The 18968-nt window shown below is 32.8% G+C and overlaps 4 protein-coding genes and 1 non-coding gene across 5 annotated transcripts; 2 read left to right on the top strand and 3 right to left on the bottom strand.

Annotated features, from left to right (window-relative positions):
• Window positions 1-1313: 1313 nt before the first annotated feature.
• TRNAE-CUC (transfer RNA glutamic acid (anticodon CUC)) lies at window positions 1314-1386 on the bottom strand. Its single transcript has one exon. It is a non-coding gene; the product is annotated as a tRNA-Glu (tRNA).
• An 879-nt stretch (window positions 1387-2265) lies between these two features.
• LOC129870390 (eukaryotic translation initiation factor 5A-4) lies at window positions 2266-5796 on the bottom strand. Its single transcript, XM_055945162.1, has 5 exons — window positions 5543-5796; window positions 3720-3842; window positions 3561-3617; window positions 2829-2903; window positions 2266-2745 (listed from the first exon to the last, which is right to left on the bottom strand). Exons 1-5 carry the CDS (start codon window positions 5663-5665, stop codon window positions 2638-2640), a joined length of 486 nt encoding a protein of 161 aa, XP_055801137.1. The 5' UTR covers window positions 5666-5796; the 3' UTR covers window positions 2266-2637.
• A 7326-nt stretch (window positions 5797-13122) lies between these two features.
• Window positions 13123-13706, top strand: LOC129870926 (BTB/POZ domain-containing protein At4g30940-like). The gene is made up of 2 exons (XM_055945801.1): window positions 13123-13397; window positions 13538-13706. Exons 1-2 carry the CDS (start codon window positions 13123-13125, stop codon window positions 13704-13706), a joined length of 444 nt encoding a protein of 147 aa, XP_055801776.1.
• A 2402-nt stretch (window positions 13707-16108) lies between these two features.
• Window positions 16109-16888, bottom strand: LOC129870925 (uncharacterized). Its single transcript, XM_055945800.1, has 2 exons — window positions 16689-16888; window positions 16109-16310 (listed from the first exon to the last, which is right to left on the bottom strand). The coding sequence occupies exons 1-2, from the start codon at window positions 16886-16888 to the stop codon at window positions 16109-16111; spliced, it is 402 nt and encodes a 133-aa protein (XP_055801775.1).
• Window positions 16889-18033: 1145 nt separating this feature from the next.
• LOC129870924 (BTB/POZ domain-containing protein At4g30940-like) lies at window positions 18034-18933 on the top strand. The gene has a single exon (XM_055945799.1). The coding sequence runs from the start codon at window positions 18034-18036 to the stop codon at window positions 18931-18933; it is 900 nt and encodes a 299-aa protein (XP_055801774.1).
• Window positions 18934-18968: the final 35 nt, after the last annotated feature.

Below are 18968 nucleotides of genomic sequence, written 5' to 3'. Positions count from 1 at the left end.
CAGTGACCAATCTTTATTTCCAACTAAAGGTTAGGGGTGTACATGGATCGGATTGGTTCAGATTTTTTACAAACCAAACCAAACCATTTGTGTCGGGTTATTAAATCTATAAACCAAACCAAACCAATAAAGTCGGGTTTTTCGAATTTTTTCGGGTTTTTTCGAGTTTCTCGAGTTTTTTTATAGTATCTAATAAAAAGCACAGAGCAGTGCTTCTTAAAAAGAGTTCTAGTACAAAATATCAACATATAAGATAGAAGCAGAACACTGTTTGAAGTTTTAACTTTATAATATAACTTTATAAGATGGGGCTTTTTTGTATATTATTTAGATGAGCTTCTCAAGTCCAAATCTAAATGTAAGAAGGAAAACAAAAATTATGAAAAATTTTAAAAACATATTTATAAATTACATTTTAATAAATATTTTTATGTATAACATAATTTAAAAGTAGTATATCTATAATCGGGTCGGTTTGGATTCGGTTTGACTTTTTTTAGTTAAAACCAAACCAATCCTATAATGGTCGGGTTTTTTTTCCAAACACCAAACCAAGTCAAATCAAACCACTAGTCGGATTTTTTTTCCGATTTGATTCGGTTTGTCGGTTTGGTACGATTTATCGATTTGACCTGAACAGCCCTACTAAAGATAAAGACGCTTTTTACTTTACCGAAATCCTAATTTCGATAGGCATCCCACCCTCACCTCAGGATGAGAGGGATAGGCATGATCGAAAGAGGGGCCTTGCCATTAGATTAAATAGTGGCTTTTTTCTGCAAGTCCCAATGCACCTAATATTTTAAGCATTTATTGTCAAGGCCATCTATTGTAATAAAAGAACAAACATAAACCAGTACCTAATATTTGTCCAGTTTTGTTCAAGTGGTTATTAATTCAACTGTCTTATCTACTTAATGAAATTGAATATTCTTTATCTAGGACTATTATCTACCTAATCATAAATCATGTAATATAAAATATGCCTAATTTAAGAGTTTTTAGTTAGCAATATATGTTCATAATTTTGAGAAATCTTACGGCGCTCTGACTCATGGTACGGTATTGAAAAATTTAATACAGTAAATTAAGTTATCAATTTTTAAAAATACTATATTATTATTATATCAATTAATTCAATATTTTAAAACCTATTTCGATAAAATACGCTACAATAAATTAGTAATCATAATTTGTTCAACCTCGACTTACACAAAATAGAGAATTGTGACTTGGACATTTTGAAAAACGTATCACTTATATCTTATTATAGAAAAAAACAAGAAGAATCTAAAATCCAATAAAAATAAAAATTCCGTTGCCGGGACTTGAACCCGGGTCTCTCGGGTGAGAGCCGAGTATCCTAACCAACTAGACTACAACGGATGCTGCTGATTGATTGCAGCCAAAATTATCGAATACTATAGATTTGTTTTGGAATTCAATGGTCCGACTATACAAATCCACATCAAGTAGGGTCTGAAAAGGGAAAGCAAGCCCTCCCTATTAAGTATTAAGAGTTTTTTTATTTCATAGCTTACACTCAAGATTTAGAAAATCTCATTCATCACACAACACATTTTGGAGGTAGTAACTACAGTCAAGGTAATATTTCCTGTCATTCAATTTTGGGTATCGAATAAACAAGTTGGTTGCGGTAAATACTTGTGCATACCTTTGGTATTTATTAATCTAATGCAAACATTCGATACAGATAAATTTTTACCATTGTGATGCCTGTAAGTTACTATACGATTGTATTGTACTAATATAAGATGAGTTGAACAATGAATTTTATAGTTTCTTATTTCAAGAGTAAAGTATAGTTGTAGTTGTTTAAAAGCTGGTACAGAGCTAACATGTTTTTAAGTTGATAATAGAAGTGCTATGCTCTTATAAGAATATGGTCCAACTTAGCTCGGATCAATTTTATCCTTCATTATACTTAACACATTCATTCATATCCTTGTTAGCAAATCATCTCGTTTCTACTTTTGACTATAATTTAAAATTACCTTTTCATTGGAGCGCCATTGAGGGTCAAGGGCAAAAAACAGGATTTTTTTCTAATAGCAAAGGTTCATCCACAGTATAACAGTTGGTAACAACAATATACCCAATGAAATCTCATAATAGGGTCAGGAGAGGATGGTGTATACACAACAACCTTAATCCTACCTTATGAGGGTATAGAGACTATTTTCGATAGATCCTCAACTCAAAAAAGTATAACAGCTGACAAAATTGCTCTATCTCAAAACATAGTACAGAGGCAAACTTGACCATTTTACCTTACTTTATTGAATCACCACATCTGGATTTCTTTCAAACAGTATTTGTTTTCTGGTGCTGTTTAGCATCTTTCATAATGATATTCCATTATGTGAATACACCATTAAGCACAATATAGGCCAATAATGAATGAAACAAGTAAAAAAAAAAGTGACACTCATGTAGATTACTTCTGCTATCAAATCTCAGTTCATTGCCTTACCAGACAAAACTATAGAGTCAACTATTCAAGCCATGCCAATAGAAATAAGGTGAGTTCACGATAAAACAGATTTCAAAGTACCACAATAAGATATAAAATGACTCTGGCTAAAAGCAATTATTTATGCTGCAGAATGCTCGCAACTAGTTCTTGTTACCACCAATGTCCTTCACAGCACAAATCTGTTCTTCACCCATTGCAGACATCACGGACAGCACGAGATCCTTTCCTTCCTCAAATCCACCTTTAACCTACAAAAAGTCGAGAGTTTGCTCAGATACACAAAAAACTGGAAAATAAGGTTCTTAGCGTTTATTTTGATCAAAAAGTATACCTGGTTCAGCAGGGTGTCATCGGTGGGAAGCCTGAGGTCATCTTTGGTGTTTCCATTTTCAGTAAGAAGAGACACCTGGCCAAAAGAATGAACAAATTATAACACTCAAAACAGGTATAACACAAGAATTAGCAAAAGGAACTCCAGTTTCAAGACAATACTTGGGATGAACAATTATCAACTTCCAAGTCTTTGGTTTTTAATAAATGTTGAACATAAGAAGATTGTTTCACCCCTTAGGTGGAAATTTAAAAACAGTCCTCATAGTTGCACCATTTTAAGTATAGTCTCTCTCAAAACTGAACCTCATACTTAAAAATGAGAGATTTCAAGCTCTACATATCAATGCCTGTGAAACCACTGGGCCACTCATCTTCCTGTAAGGGGAAAAGAAAGAGAAAAAGCAAAGCGAACGTAATTTTCTAGTTTAAAGTTGTATGCTCGGTTGTGTCATAAAACATCAAGGAATATGTCAGAGGGAATTGATCGTCAAGGGCACCTTAGGAGTTAAGATAGAGGCAAGAATCTCTATAGGAATTTTCTCATAAAAGAAGGGTAAAACACAACTTTCATCAATAATCACATCTCAACTTCATTTAGAAACTACCACAGATATCACACATGATGCAAAAAAGTCATCAATCAAAACTATGTAGCATTATCTTCTTCAAGTTTTTGCCCCAATAAAAGTATGACTGATACTCTTCATACAGTAGGTAATAGAAAACTTACAAAACCATCTTCAGCTATGTCAATCAGCTGATAGTCTGTACGGTTGACATGCGGCACCTGCAGAAAACATTTAAAAGTCGGACAAAATCAAACTTCGGTGGTTGAGAAACTAAACATACACCAGTAGAAATTAAAAAAACGGAAGAAACACTGCATTACATCACAATTGTGGGATGAAGGAACAATATCTTCAAGCTTCTTCCCATTGAAAATGTCGATTGCCACAAAGTGACATTTTGCATGTCCGTGCTTGCCAGTTTTGGAAGTGGAGACCTCAACAACCTGTTCAAGATTACCATCGTATAAAGAACAATTGCATACATGGACAAAAGTTTTAAAAAAAAACCTCTTTAAAGAGCCAGAAGGGAAGACAGTAAACCAAAAATATTGGATATACCTATTTGCAATGAGAAGGTAGAAGACTATATAGTGACTCAATATTTTGAGCTGATACAATAATTCTATTGAATCAAGAGACTGTTTTCTTAACAAAAACCCTTCAACAAGAAGAATCATCTGTTTCCTTTCATTTCATCAGATTAAAGAGTACAAAGTGATTTACTCGACAATCAATGGCGTCTATGCATCAAAAGTCATTGATTGAGAAAAGTTTCCATTAGTTGATTTAACCCCTCTTTCTTATTTCTCTATCTAACATCAAGTTTATCAAGAGAATCTTAGGGCATATTTATCATGAATATTTATAAACTAAAAGCAGTATGTGCATACAGCCATACACAACCAACAATTGTCAGAGTGCAAACAACAATGATACCCAAAAGGCAGAATGGATAATAGAAGGTTATAAAACCACTTCAATACCAAAGAAAACAAGACCACGAGTTGGATGAAGGGAGAAGCTACCAACTAAAGGAGTTCATAGAGGTTGAAATCAAATCAAACAAAGAACACTTCAGGGCTCAGAATAGGGAAAACACTGAGTTGAGCTAAGCATTTAATCACCAAACTGATCCTATTCACTAAAATTTTGTCAAGACATCCTATAAAGCTATTGGGATAATGTAAGTACCCTGTTTCCTCAAAAAGACTTCAAAAAGGTTCAACCTTTTCACTAGTATCAGCTATAGCTAATGCGAGAAAAATACAAAAACAGTACTACAACAACAACAACATATCCAGTGAAATCCCACAAGAAAAATACAAGAAAAATACAAGAACAGTAATATTCAAAATTTTATTATTTGGTGTAGAGGTCATCAAAAAAAAAATAGTAAACAAATTAAATCCCGTAGTAGAAGCTTACTCTCTAAGCTACATATGTCTACATACAAACAAATCAGGGGTTAAAAGTCACAGCTCAAACACACCCTTTCCTTCTTTTGATGTAAAGACAATCATTCAGGTAGTTTGGTAGTTGAATGTCGTTAAGCTAACTACACATTAGGTTCTTTTTTATTTCTTTTACCAACTTGGTGTGATATGAACGAAATTTATTTGACTCAACAACAGACCCAGTATAATCCCACATGACTGGGGCCACTAAGGCAAGAAATCACTAATATTTTTACCTCAGCAGACTGCCGCTATTTGAACATAAAACCTCATGATTCTCAACCTAGTTCATTTGACCATATTCTTGCCTATGCTTTTATGATTCTCAACCCACTTCATTAACCATACTTTTACATCCGCTCGTATTGAAACCTAAGACATCATGATTCTCAACCTACTTCATTGACAGCCAAACCACACCTTTATCTCTCCAACCACAACTACATAACACTTAAAAGATCCACGAAAACAAACAGCACAAGGAAACAAACTCAACCAACAACAAGGATTTACAAAGCAAAAAAGGCATTTAAGGGTAAGAATCCATCAAGATCTGATTTTTATACAAGATTCATTCAAATAAAGCAAAAATAGCAAAACCCCATGAAACAAAACATGGATTAAATACAAAATCTAAACTTCCCAAAGCAGATTTAATTGAAAAAAACAAAAGGGTATTAAAAAAAAACCTTGCAAGGTCTTCCTTTGATAACTATGTAACCATTCTTGCGAATAGTACCAGCTTGTTGAGGGTAAGTTTTTGAGGCACCAGCATCAGCTTTGGACTCAAAATGGTGTTCTTCATCAGACATAGCTTATGAGTTATGGCTAAATCTCTCTTCTTCTTCTTCTTCTTCTTCTTTGCTGTGGAGAACAAAGGGGGGGATAGGCAAAGAGGAAGAAAAATAAAAGGGAGTATATATAATATATAAATACCAAAATAATAATGGTGGATAGGGAAAGGGGAATTATAGAAAAATATATCCACACGTTTGTTGATGATTGGGCCAACAAATTTCACACCTAATAGGAAAAAAATAATTGTATTTTTCTTTTCTAATTTAAACAAAACTCTAAATATAGTGTTTTAAGGACTCATTTGATCCTAAAAATTAATAATTTTTTTTATAATTATACTAATATCTAAGTCATCTTATGCGCTTTGAATAATTAATTTGACGAAATATCTATTTGAAAAAAAAAGAGCAGCTCGATGTATGAAGTATTTTGGGTTAGCAGAATTTGGAGAAGAGATGTACCCGAATGGAAGTGATGTCCAATAAACTACATATCTATCAATACAAATTTATTGAATAAATAATTATGTTAATATTTAATTTCATATTATAAACATGTTATTATAATATTGATGTAACTTGTTCACTAACCAAATGACTCCATATTATTTGGTTATTGAGATTAAGATACTAATTTTGATATAAATTTTGAAATTAAATTTATCTTGTATTAGTTAGTAAGTAACTAAAAATGATATGAATTTTATATTAATATTTGGGCATTATCTATCTTTTATATATATATAGATAGATAGATAGATATTTTATCTCGAACCATATAATTGATTTAAGTAGTAAGAGTATGTTATCGGAGATATATAATGAAGAATAAGAATAAATATATTAGAAATCTAAAAATAAAATTAACTCTTTTTTGATGTTTAAATAAATTCATATGCATCTCGATTAATTTTACGATTCTCAAAAAAAGAACCATCTTTTTTATTTTTTAAACAAGAATCTTGACTAATTAAAATATTTTTACATTTTAAAACTATTGGAGAAGGAATGAGATTCCCAAGAAGAAGGGACATAAATAATCCACATAATGATGCTAATTCAAGGAATAATTCCTAATTCTTGTTCCATATCCTTGTTGATAGATATCTACCCTCTCTTCTCTATACTATTTCTATCAACTTTCAGACAGTGGAATGGATAAAATTTCAATATTTTCGATCAAAATTTTTAAATTTAAATTCTATGAATAAAAGTTTTTTTAAAAAATAATTTTTAAATGGGATTATAAGATGTAAATTTGATTTAATCAAGAATTAGAGTATCAAATAACAAATAAAAAAAAAAGTTTAAAAGAAGTCCGCACCATCCCATCGCTATCTTTGTTAGTATATCATATATGGATAATGTCACATTGACTTTGGCTATTCTCTATTATTCTATGGTCCATTTTTAGTTAATGAGTTATATCCTATCCTCAAATATGGCAAAATTTAACAATTAGATAAAATGAATTTCAATAGTTATATGTTTCATTATTTGAATCATATATCTTTTAAAAATTATCAGTTTATATATATATTAATTAGTTTTTACGGGATATTTGTTATTTTTTTTTGTATCATTATAGATATCAAACGTTTCTATTCATCAAGGCTTGGACAGATGAGAAAAAATCACTTAATAATTTTTCTTGAAGTTTCATGTTTCTCAATATATTTTATTGATCATTAGGCCATAATTAAAAGCATATCTAAAATTTGAAATTTATGAGTTTTTACGTGAACATCAAATTATATAAAATAGATACTAAATTTCTGTAAACCAGTCGTCACTAAATTCGTCATTGACCACACCTTGGGCTCTTTATATGATCCATTCTAGATGAAACACTTAATATTATAATTAATATTAACCAAAATTTCAAAGTTTCTGATTTTCCAAATTTACTATATTTGGAGAGTTCAATAAATTAAAAGTTCTTACTTTTTTTAGATAATGTGAAATGATTAAAGATTTAGAGGTTTACAATATTCCTAGAACATAATGATTATTATCCTTCCTCATATTTCCACCAATTGCTTCCACAATAAATCAATAATTAGTTCACAGTATTGAAACTTCATTTTCATGTTTATAGTTGACTGTCATTATTGGGTTGGGGGTGTAAATGAAGTAATGAACATGATTCATAATATGAAAATTAATTGTTGAGTAACAAAAAAAGATAAATATATAAGCAATCCTTTTAATTTGTTCGATATTTTACTATACGTTTAAATTAAAATCAGTGCTATTTACTATAAATTTTGTAACTAAACAACTGAATTTGTTGATTATCCTATTTAGCGACTGATCATCAAATAATTATATTAGCTACAAGTTATTTAGCATGGATTAGCCAAATTGAAAATGTTATTAATCAATCCAACAAACATCGTTCACCTTATTGTGGTCAATATTGTATTATAGGGTGTTCTTCAAGCTCAATGTAAGGAATGTAAAACGTTGTGATTTAAATTTGAGATTGGAGAACTTGATTATTACTCGCTTTGATTTATTTTATTTGTCATATTTTTTTATTGCGATTTTCTTAAGAAAAATAGTATTAACTGAAAGGCTAAATTGACCAAATTATCGTTATCTATTCTAGATTTGAATTTAATACTACTCTCTTCACCACGTTAATCTCTCTCCATATTCAATGAGTCAGAGTAAAGATGCAAAACTAATATAGTACTAAATAAGTTTATCAAGATTTTCTGAAATGACAGTATATTGATTTGCTAATTATTTATAACAAACTCCACAACTAATTATTTCTTATGTGTAGATAACCGTTTGTATTTCTAGTTTAATGATGGGTTAAACTAGAAATACTAAACTTGTGTCATTAAAAATTCAAGGTTATGTCCCAAGACCAGACGATAAAGTTTCTTTTATGATATTTCATCGTTAGAAAAATTTAGAGCCGCTTACATCTTGATTTGAAAGACCTATAATTGCAAGATGAAAATAACTACGATACTCATGACTCATGGATTCAGATAAGCTTATGCTTCTAGGCTCTACCATTACTTTCTTGATGATTTGACATGATATTTCTTGAGAAAAAACAACGGTTTTCGTCTCTTAAATTTGATCCTAAAATATATTTTTCATGAATGAAACTAGGAAGTAGCATATATGTTCTAGTATTAAACAAGAACACTTTATTGCTTATATATCATGTAGGCATGAAACATAGTACATTAGTCTATAATTTGATAATTACCACTAGTCCACCACTTTGTTAATTTATTCTCACATAAATACACACACTTAATAACTTAATATAATTTCACAAAGTTTTCTTAAGCTGAAGGAGGAGGAGCAGCTAATGGGCTAATTGCACATTGATTTTTAATCATGGCATATTCATAAAACTTGTTGCATTCCTCATGACCAAATTCAGCAACAACCTCACAACAATCATAGGAGAAAAAACATCTACGACGAACACAAATTATACATTTTTCAACGATTGAGGCAGACGATTTCTTTTTCAACACATTCTGACTTATGTCATCAGAACTTTTTTCAATACTTGGGGAATAAGGTGGCAAAAACCGCGGCCATGGAAATATTGATCTTGTGAATGGAAATTTAGGAAAATGACCAGTTGATGAAGTTGGTGGTGGTGCTTGTGGAACAAATGGCCAAATATGTAACCATTTTGCAGCATTATTATCATCAGAATTATGATAAGTGGCTAAGGTATTAATGAAGTTTAAAGCAATGATGAGAAAGAAAATAAGAAAGTATAATGAGTTTTTTTTGGCCATGGCTATAATTTAAATGAAACTTGAACACTTCCTATTGTCTTTTTTTTTTTTTTTGGGGGGGGGGGGGGGAATATAAGAGTGATTGTTTAGTGAGGTTTTTATAGTATTTAATTAGTTGACTAAGTTTGGTATAGTGATAATTTTTTTTCAAGGTTATAGATACGTATATCCAAGTTTTTCAAGATTTGAAGATTGAGTAGAATTAATTCTTTGAATTTTGGTGTGTGATATTTGATAGTTATTGACTAAAACTCTTTAACTAGAGTTTTACTCATGTGATTTGTTCTTTGACTTAAGATATGATATACTTCACAAATTATAGACCCTTGTGGAACACAAATGCAGAGTGAGACTGCGTACAATAGATTTTTATAGTCTGAGTTTTTCACGAATTCTGTGCATATACATATATAGCAAAAGTTTAGTGCATCTGGCTGTCCTTTATATACTTCACAAATTAAATAAGAACTATTAGATTTTTTAAAATTTGTGTGGCATTGTTTGACTAGACAATAGGATGCTTAAAAATTAAATAATTAAGGACTTTAGGACTAGTAGTTTAAACTTGCCCCGAGATATAGGCCGTAGTTATAAAAGTATGTCACTAAGGATAAAATAAAATAAAATTTAACTTAAAGTTGAATTGTCTGAAAAAGTGATGCTATTTTTGCAATACAATCAAGAAAATAGTGTGACATAAGATGAAATGATAATAAAATACTAAATAAAAAGGACAAATAAAGTTACTTCCATCGATTTTAGGGTTTTCATTCAAAACTTATTAACTTTTCTACTTCCGACCTTCCAACACCGACAAGTGTCAAGACTCTATGCGTCATGTTATCACTTAGCAGAGTCTTTCTCAAACACGCCAGATAGGGATGCAAAAATAGTTTCTGATTTGATTTCGCTTGAAATGGATCCCTCGCTTTGATAAGAAATATATGAGTAACTAACTTTTGAGCTGATATAATATTTAATTTAGCGGATTATCTTTGTGTTTTTCATGATAAGGAGGAGAACTACTAGCAATTTTTTACTAGAATATACGTGTGATAGTATATTAGTTATCATTTTATTCGGTTATTAATAGTAATATTCATCATAGAAATCTAAGTATCATTAATTTACTTATAAACAACAGACAATTATTAGTAGCTCCAATACTTATAAACCAACTCGGAATAGTATTGGAGCTAGGATTTAAAAATTGTTTGATCGTTCAAAATTCTTTTTAACTTAGGTCTACATTATCATGATAGTATTGTATGAAAATTCAGCCATTGACGGAGCAACATACTGACAAAGTTAGAAGCAAGAAATAAGTACGACGGAATGAAGAATCATAATCTACTTGAAAGAATTAAAAGAAATTATCTCCCAATTATTATTCTTTTTACGAATTTTAATTGGAATAGTTAAAATAAATTATTTCTCCATTTTAAGGAACCCTAATTGAAATAGTTAAAATAAAGGGAAAATTATGTTGTGTGGCAAATCTTTCTACTATATTACGAGATATGAGTATATTTTAAAATAATTACAGCTCGCATTAAACATATATACTCGGTATGGCAAATCTCGCTGCCAGATATACAATATATATGTATATAAGTTACCATTATATAATTTTTCTGACAAATACATATACAATTCGATAGATATACATATACAATTCACCTCTCTCCTCCCTTTCTCGATCTCGCTCGCCTCTCTCCTCCCTCTCTCGATCTCGCTCGCCTCTCTCCTCCTCTCTCTCAATCTCGCTTGCCAGATATACAAATACATTTGTATACCAATTACATATATATAATTTTTTGACAAATATACATATACAATTCGACAGCTATACATATACAGTTCGCCTCTCGCTCGCCTCTCTCCTCCATTTCTCGATATCACTCGCCTCTCTCCTCTCTCTCTCTCTCTCAATCTCGCTTGCTAGATATACAATATGTATATCAGTGTTTGTATATTTCGGTATATAAATAATTTGTGGGTATAGCGATTGTATAATTCGCTACAACTTTTGTATAACGCGCTACAACATTTGTATAATGGCAAAATTTATGTTTGCCAATTAATTAGGGAAACTACACTCATATGAAGTAATTATGCTTAAAAGGTTTGTCATATCTGAAAATTCTCCTAAAATAAATTAATTTTAGAAACACAGAAAATCACATATATAAAAACACCTCATGGACCAATTTTTTGTATAATCACAAGTTAACTCGTCTCCACATTGCCACTCCTGTTTGAATTCTTCTAAGTCCGGTAAAAAAATAATTCTTGAACTTTCTTTTTGAATGATTTTTTTAAAAAAAAAAGTTTTGGATATGAATCTATATAACCATTGTAATTTTATATGCCTAAGCTCTCTTATTTTTGTTAAATTTTCAAGCTGATAAATGTTCCAACATCAGAAAACTAGGAATAGTTAGGGATTGGAGATGCATGATATATGTATATTGGTTAGGGATTGTACATATTTAGCATGTTTTAGGAGAGGTAGAGGTAGACCTGAAAAAACGGGGATGTGTTAGATAGGACATGACACATTTTTAGTTTAAAGAGGACATGACCCTAGAGATGAAGGTTTAGAGGTCGAGAATAAGAATAGAAAGATAAAAGGTAGCCAATTGTGTTGGAGTACTTTTACGAGAAAGAGTCAAGGATTAGGGGAAAAGGGCAATATGTGGCCTGGTGTACTTTTACAAGAAAGACTTGAGAATTAGGGGGAAAAGGCACTAGGTAGCCCGGTGTTGGAGTACTTTTACGAAAAAGAGTCAAGGTTTAGGGTAGATGGCTAGTTGGTAGCCTTGTGTTGGAGTACTTTTAATATGAAGGAGTCAAGGATTAGGAGAAAAGAGTAGTAGGTAGCCTGGTGTTGGAGTACTTTTACGAGAAATATCCAAGGATAGGAGTAGAAGTGCAAAGGGTGGTCTGGTGTTGGAGTACTTTTACGAGAAAGAGTCAAGGATTATGAGAGAAGGACAGTAGGTAGCATGGTGTTGGAGTACTTTTACGAGAAAAAGTCAAGGATTAGGGGAGAAGGGCAGTAGGTAGCCTAGTGTTGGAGTACTTTTATGAGAAAGAGTTGAGGATTGGGGGAGAAGGGAAGTAGGTCGCTTGGTGATGGAGTGCTTTTACGAGAAAGAGTCAGGGATTAGTTTAGAAGGAGAGTAGGTAGCATGGTGTTGGGAGTACTTTTACAAGAAAGAGTCAAGGATTAGAGGAGAAGGGAAGTAGGTAGCTTAGTGTTGGAGTACTTTTCTGAGAAAGATTTGAGGATTGGGGAAGAAGGAAAGTAGGTAGCTTGGTGTTGGGGTACTTTTACGAGAAAGAGGCAAGGAGATGGTCTCCTCTTCCCATTATTTAGGCGTAGACTTACCTAGTTTTCACATAGTATCCTAGCCTTCAATTTTACTACTACATGTTACTTCGTCTGTGTTGCTTATCTTTCTATTCTGTTGCCATTATTTTCTTGTCTATCCCACATTGGTTGGTCTTCTTTGAGTTGGGCTCAATCGAAATAACCGCTTTGCTTCACAAAGGTAAGTGTAAGGTCTGTGTATATCTTACTCTTTTCAAATCAACTTGTGTGATTAGACTGTATATATTCTTCTTGTTGTATCTCTTACATTAGTACTGGTTTTGAATTTCAAGGTTCAACGACATTTTTGAAGAATGGAAAGCCAGAAAGACAGAGTGAAACTCAATGTTGGTGGAAAAAAGTTTGAAACAGGTGCTGGCAGGAATTCATTCTTCGGAAGCACATTTGATGAGAATTGGAACTTGCATTCCAATCAGAAAATTACCGAACACTTCATTAATAGAGACCCTGATTATTTCAGTGTCCTTTTGGACTTACTTAGAACAAGAGAGCTTTATATTACTCCGAAGATCGATAAAAAGATGCTATACAAAGATGCTCTGTATTATGGCATTCAAGATCATGTCAGGTAAGCTAAATGGGGCACGTTTGATGGCAATAGGCTCCGGTTGGCTGAATCCCTAACGGGCACAACAACAGGGGAGGCTGCTGTTATTCGGGCTATCCCGAATAGCTGGTGCTGTGTTGTACATGGTAATATGGTTAAAGTGTACAATTGAATGCTAGAAGAGCAATCTATAATAAGTGTTGTTATCCGAAACTGGCATTTCACGAGGGAAAATTGTTCTCATCATATGGAGACACCATTTCAGTGTATTGTGGTTCTCATTGGGTTCCAACATCACAGCTTCAACAGATTCATGGTGGTCCGATTTGAGATTTTTCAATTGGTGGTGATCGTCTTTTTGCTCTTCATACTGACAGAGATATTTTTGATGTATGGGAGACCCCTCGTCCATAGTTTAGGCAATTGGGTGAACGACTATTTAAGTTATCTTTTCTTCATTAGTACTCCGATTTTCTCTTTAATTTGTTTTGATTATCAGGGCCGGCTCTATTTTGTAAATAATATTGGGGGCTTCAAAGTTTTACCGAGAATACATTATATGTCAATTTTTTATAGAAAAAATAATTATTTATGATAAAAAATATATTCTTTAAAAAAATTATATTATTTTATCTTTAGCTCAGTTCAAATAAAAGGAATCAAGAAAATATGATTTTGTCTTCTTACCTTCTTTCCGCAAACATTCACATTATTTTATTCTTTTTTAACTGCTTTGGTACTCTCCCTCTTCACTATTTTGATAAGTTAGAATATTATTCTATCAATAATATGAATCAATAATCGAAAATTGTTGAATATAGTGGAGACCAAGTTATCAACTTCTTGAATCGGATTCTATGGTTCTAACTCTTATCTTTATTTATAATTTATCAACTTATTACTTATAGAATTATGTTAACAATTCATACAATGATTGTCTTAGTGAAATGTTGTTTTTCAACGTTGAATAGATAAAATCTACCTAAAATTAATAATTTGAAAAATAAAATAAATTCAAAGAAATCATTTATAAAATTATTAAGTAATAATTTGCATCTAAAGAGTGCAAGAAAATATTTTTTTAATAAATACATATAAAGTTTGTTTAAATTTTAGGGTTCTAATTGAAATTTCGCTTTAGGCCTCTACTTGTGTTGAGCCGCCCCCGTTGATTATGCTACAAACTATGACTGATTGCGAATTACTGAAAACTTGTATTAGTTTAACAACTCATCCCTTAAGTTGTTTTCTTTTTGTTGATGATATAAGAGTAATTGTTTAGTGAGGTTTTTTTTTTGAAAAAAGGGCAGCCTAATGACTAAAGCTCCCGCTATGCGCAGAGTCTGGGGAAGATACATGTGTATCCATGACTTTCACGATTGAGTAGAATTAATCCTTTGAATTTTTATGTGTGATATTTGATAGTTATTGACTAAAACTCTTTAACTATAGGGCGTTACTCATGTGATTTATTCTTGACTTAAAAGATATGATATACTTCACAAATTATAAACCCGCGTGGAAACATCCTCTTGCATAATTCATTATAAGACTGCATATAATAGATTCTTGTGATTTGCCCTTCTTCGAACTTTATGCATAGCAAGAGTTTAGTTAATCAAATTGTCCTTTTTATACTTGACAAATTAAATAAGGACTCCATAAATTTTTTTAACTTACGTGGAATAGTTCGACTAGATAATAAGGTGTCTAAAAAAAGAAAAAATAAGGACTTTGGGACTAGTAGTTTAAACATGCCCCGAGAAATCCGTAGTTATAAAAGTATGTCACTAAGGATAAAGAAAGAAATTTAATTTAAATTTAAATTGTTTGAAAAGTGACTTATTTTTTGCAACATACTTAAGAAAAATAGTGGGACATAAGATGGAATGATAATGTAATATTAAATAAAAAGGACAGTTAGAGTTGCTCTCGCCCTTTAATTTACTTGGGCTTCCATTTAAAGCTTATAACACTTCTTCTTTTGAGTCCGACATTCCAACACTGGACAACTATCAGACTCCATATGTCGTGCTACCAATCAGTAGAGTCTTTCTCAAACCACGGGATAGGGGTGTGGAAATAGCAATGATTAATAATAGAGCGAAAATAGCTTCTGATTTGATTTCTCTTGAAACGAATCCCTCACTTTGATAAGAAATATTTGAGTAAATAACTTTTGAGCTGAGATAATATTCAATTTCGAGGGTTATCTTGGCGTTTGTAAGGATAAGGAGGAGACCTAGTAGGGATATTTATACTAGAATATACGACATCAACAACAACATACTCAATAAAATCTTACAAAGTGGGGTCTGAGGAGGATAGAGTGAACGTAGGTCTTACCACTACCTCTCCAAGGTAGAGAGACAGTTTCCGAAAGAACATCGGCTAAAGAAAATCAAAGCTATAATCAAAGGGAAAACATGACAATTAATATCAAAGCAGTGCTGAGCAGATAATAGTAAACTGTAACAACAATAAGAAGTTATGATCACCTAAACACAGTAAACCACAAATAAAATCAGATACCAAAAGCCGACGACTACATAAGTACACTAATACTACGACCAGATATGGAGCTCTATACTCCCACCCAGCCAAAGACACAAATAGACTAGTAATAAGACAACTCTCAACTACCTATTAACCTTCTACCTCGATACCCTCTTATTTAAGGTTATATCCTCGATAAGCTAAAGATGAACAATATCCTGCCTAATCAGATCTCCCTAATACTTCTTTGGCCAACCTTTGGCTTTCCTCAACCTCTTTATATCCAAACTCTCACACCTCCTTACCGAGGCATTCACACCTTTTTTCTTCTCCTGTCCAAACCATATCAATCTCTCTTCCTCATCTCGTCCACCACATATATCACTCCCACTTTGTTCCGGATATCCGCATTTTAAATTCCTATCACTCCTAGTATATCTGCACATCCATCTCAATATTTTCTTTTCTGCCTCTTGTATCTTCTGAACCTGGAGTTCTTGACTGGCCAACACTCCGCCCGATACAACAAAGTCGATCTAACCACCACTCTATAAAATTACCTTTAAGTTTTGGTGGTACGACAAGACGCCGAATGCAAGCCTTTACTTCATCCATGCCTCACAAATGTGATGAGTGAAATCATCATAGATTCTCCTACTTTCTTAGATCAGAGACCCCAAATACTTAAATCTGTCTCTCTTGGGATAACTTAAGTATCAAGTCTCACTTCTACACTTGCCTCATACGTCACATCACTAAATTTACACTTCAAATACTCTATCTTGGTCCTACTCACTTTTGGACTCAAGATTTTACCTCCACACCTCCAATCTACCGTTAACTCTACCGCGAGACTCCTCAATCAAAGCAAAGTCATTTGCGATTAACAAACACCAAGGCACCTCGCCCTGAATATGACATGTCAATTTATCCATTACTGAAAATACAAACGGGCTCAACACAAATCCCTGGTGCAACCCCATCTCAACTGGAAAGTACTCCGAGTTTCCTCCCATTGTATTAACTCAAGTCTTGGCTCCATCATACATATCCTTTATCTCCCTAATATAAGCCATCGGTACACCTTTAGACTCCAAACATCACCAACGGACTTCTCCCGAGACTTTGTCGTAGGCCTTTTTAAGGTCAATGAACACCATATGCAAATCTCTTATCCTCTTCTGATATATCTCCATCAATCTCCTCACAAGATGAATGACTGTAGTAGTTGAACGCCCTGGCATGAATCCAAACTAATTTTCGAAAATGGACACCTCCTTCCTCACCCTTATCTCCACTACCCTCTCCCAAACTTTCAATGTAGAATACATTTGTGGTTAAAATATTCTTTATAGTATTAATGTAGTTTAACATGTGATAGTAAATTAATTATCATTTTATCGGGTTATTAATAATAATACTTATCAATAGAAATTTAAGTATAGTTACCTTATAAACAATAAACAATTATTAGTAGCTCCCATACTTTTAAGCCAACTAGGAGTAGTATTGGACCTAAAAGCCTTAAATTACAGAAATGACATCCCCATTTCTTTTTTAAACCTAGGTCTACGTTGTCGTGATATTATTCTATGAAAATTCAGTCATGGCGGAGCAACATACAGAAGAAAGAAGAAGCAAGAAATAGGTACGACGGACTGAAGAATCCTATCTTACTTGGAAGAGTTAAAAGAAATTCTCTCTCAATTATTTTTCTTTTTCACGAATCTTAATTGGAATAGTTAAACTAAATTATTTCCTAAATTATTTCTCTTTTTTACGAACCCTAATTGAAATAGTTAAAATAAATCATTTTTAAAAACACAGAAAATCACAAATATAAAAACACCTCATGGTCTCCAGATTGCTACTTCTTGTTTGATTTCTTCTTAGTTCGGAAAAAAAAATATTTCTTCAACTTGTTGATTTGAATGATTTTTTCCTTTTTAATAAAAGTTGTGCATATGAACCTATATATCCATTATAATATGTCTTACTTTTTCTGATTTTGTAAATACCTAAACTCTCTTATTTTTGTTACATTTTCAACCTTATGAATGTTCCAACTTCCGAGAACTAGAAAAATTAACTTAAATAGCCGTCCATCCATACTTCGGCCACAACCTTAACGAGTGCTGGAAGGAATTCATTCTTTGGAGCCATGTTTGAAGAGAATTGGAACCTGCATTCTGATGGGGCGATCACTAAACATTTCATCGATAGAAATCCTGATTATTTTGGTGTCCTTTTGGACTTACTCAGAACAGGGGAGCTTTATATTCCTCCCAAGATTGATAAAAAGCACCTATACAGAGAGGCTTTGTATTACGGCATTGAAGATCATGTCAGGTCAGCTAAATGGGGCCCTTTTGATGGCAATAGGCTCCGGTTGGCCGAGTCTATAACGGGCCTAACAACAGGGGAGGCTGCTATTATTCGGGCTAGCCCGAATAGCTGGTGCTGTGTCGTGCGTGGTAATATGGTTAAAATGTACAATTGGATGCTAGAAGAGCAATCTGCGATAACCAATCGTGATTATCGTACGGTCAACCATGTTTGTTGGGTTGATTCAGATACCATTGTGGTCAGTAGTTCTTACAAGTACCTAGCTAGTGGAGGCATTGGGTTGTTCTGTGCATCCACAGGGGAATTGAAATATAATTTTCAAGTTAATGATGATGATCAATTGAAGGATTACACAGCAGGTGTACTCGGTGTTAGCTCGGATTACAAGTTGTTCTCCTATTGTACTGAGAAGACTAACAAAAAGAACGGGATCGGTGTTTGGGACACTGGTAAGAAGACAGATTTCTTGCAGTGCTGGCCTTCTGGTAAGGCTAGCAAGTTTCAATGGTTACATGGTACCAATTGTTTGATGGTTGCTAGTTGTCATTCACGATCTAGAAAGTGTCCCATCAACTTATTTGATTTTAGGGAAAACACGGTGGTTTTGTCGTGGTCTGATGCTAGGGATCAAAAGATATATAGAGACGTGATAGCACAGATTGAGGCATATCTTTTGGAGATGGTCACGTCAGCGGTGGCAAATAGAGGAGAGTAATTCCATTTGTGTAGTAGATGCAATCGAGCGATTGG

This window comes from Solanum dulcamara, chromosome 10 (genome assembly GCF_947179165.1).
Source record: "Solanum dulcamara chromosome 10, daSolDulc1.2, whole genome shotgun sequence".
Lineage (NCBI taxonomy): Eukaryota > Viridiplantae > Streptophyta > Magnoliopsida > Solanales > Solanaceae > Solanum > Solanum dulcamara.
This window is presented reverse-complemented; position numbering and strand designations above follow the sequence as displayed.

Excerpts from the sequence above, each read along its gene's own strand:
- LOC129870390 (XM_055945162.1), bottom strand. The coding sequence starts at position 5,665 with ATGTCTGATGAAGAACACCATTTTGAGTCCAAAGCTGATGCTGGTGCC. Across the intron at positions 3,843-5,542 it reads TCAAAGGAAGACCTTGCAAG|GTTGTTGAGGTCTCCACTTC; the intron begins GTTTTTTTTTAA and ends AATCTTGAACAG. Across the intron at positions 2,746-2,828 it reads ATGACACCCTGCTGAACCAG|GTTAAAGGTGGATTTGAGGA; the intron begins GTATACTTTTTG and ends GACTTTTTGTAG.
- LOC129870926 (XM_055945801.1), top strand. The coding sequence starts at position 13,123 with ATGGAAAGCCAGAAAGACAGAGTGAAACTCAATGTTGGTGGAAAAAAG. Across the intron at positions 13,398-13,537 it reads GGCATTCAAGATCATGTCAG|TGTACAATTGAATGCTAGAA; the intron begins GTAAGCTAAATG and ends ATATGGTTAAAG.
- LOC129870925 (XM_055945800.1), bottom strand. The coding sequence starts at position 16,888 with ATGGGAGGAAACTCGGAGTACTTTCCAGTTGAGATGGGGTTGCACCAG. Across the intron at positions 16,311-16,688 it reads GGTAGATTGGAGGTGTGGAG|ATATACTAGGAGTGATAGGA; the intron begins GTAAAATCTTGA and ends ATGGATGTGCAG.
- LOC129870924 (XM_055945799.1), top strand. The coding sequence starts at position 18,034 with ATGTTTGAAGAGAATTGGAACCTGCATTCTGATGGGGCGATCACTAAA.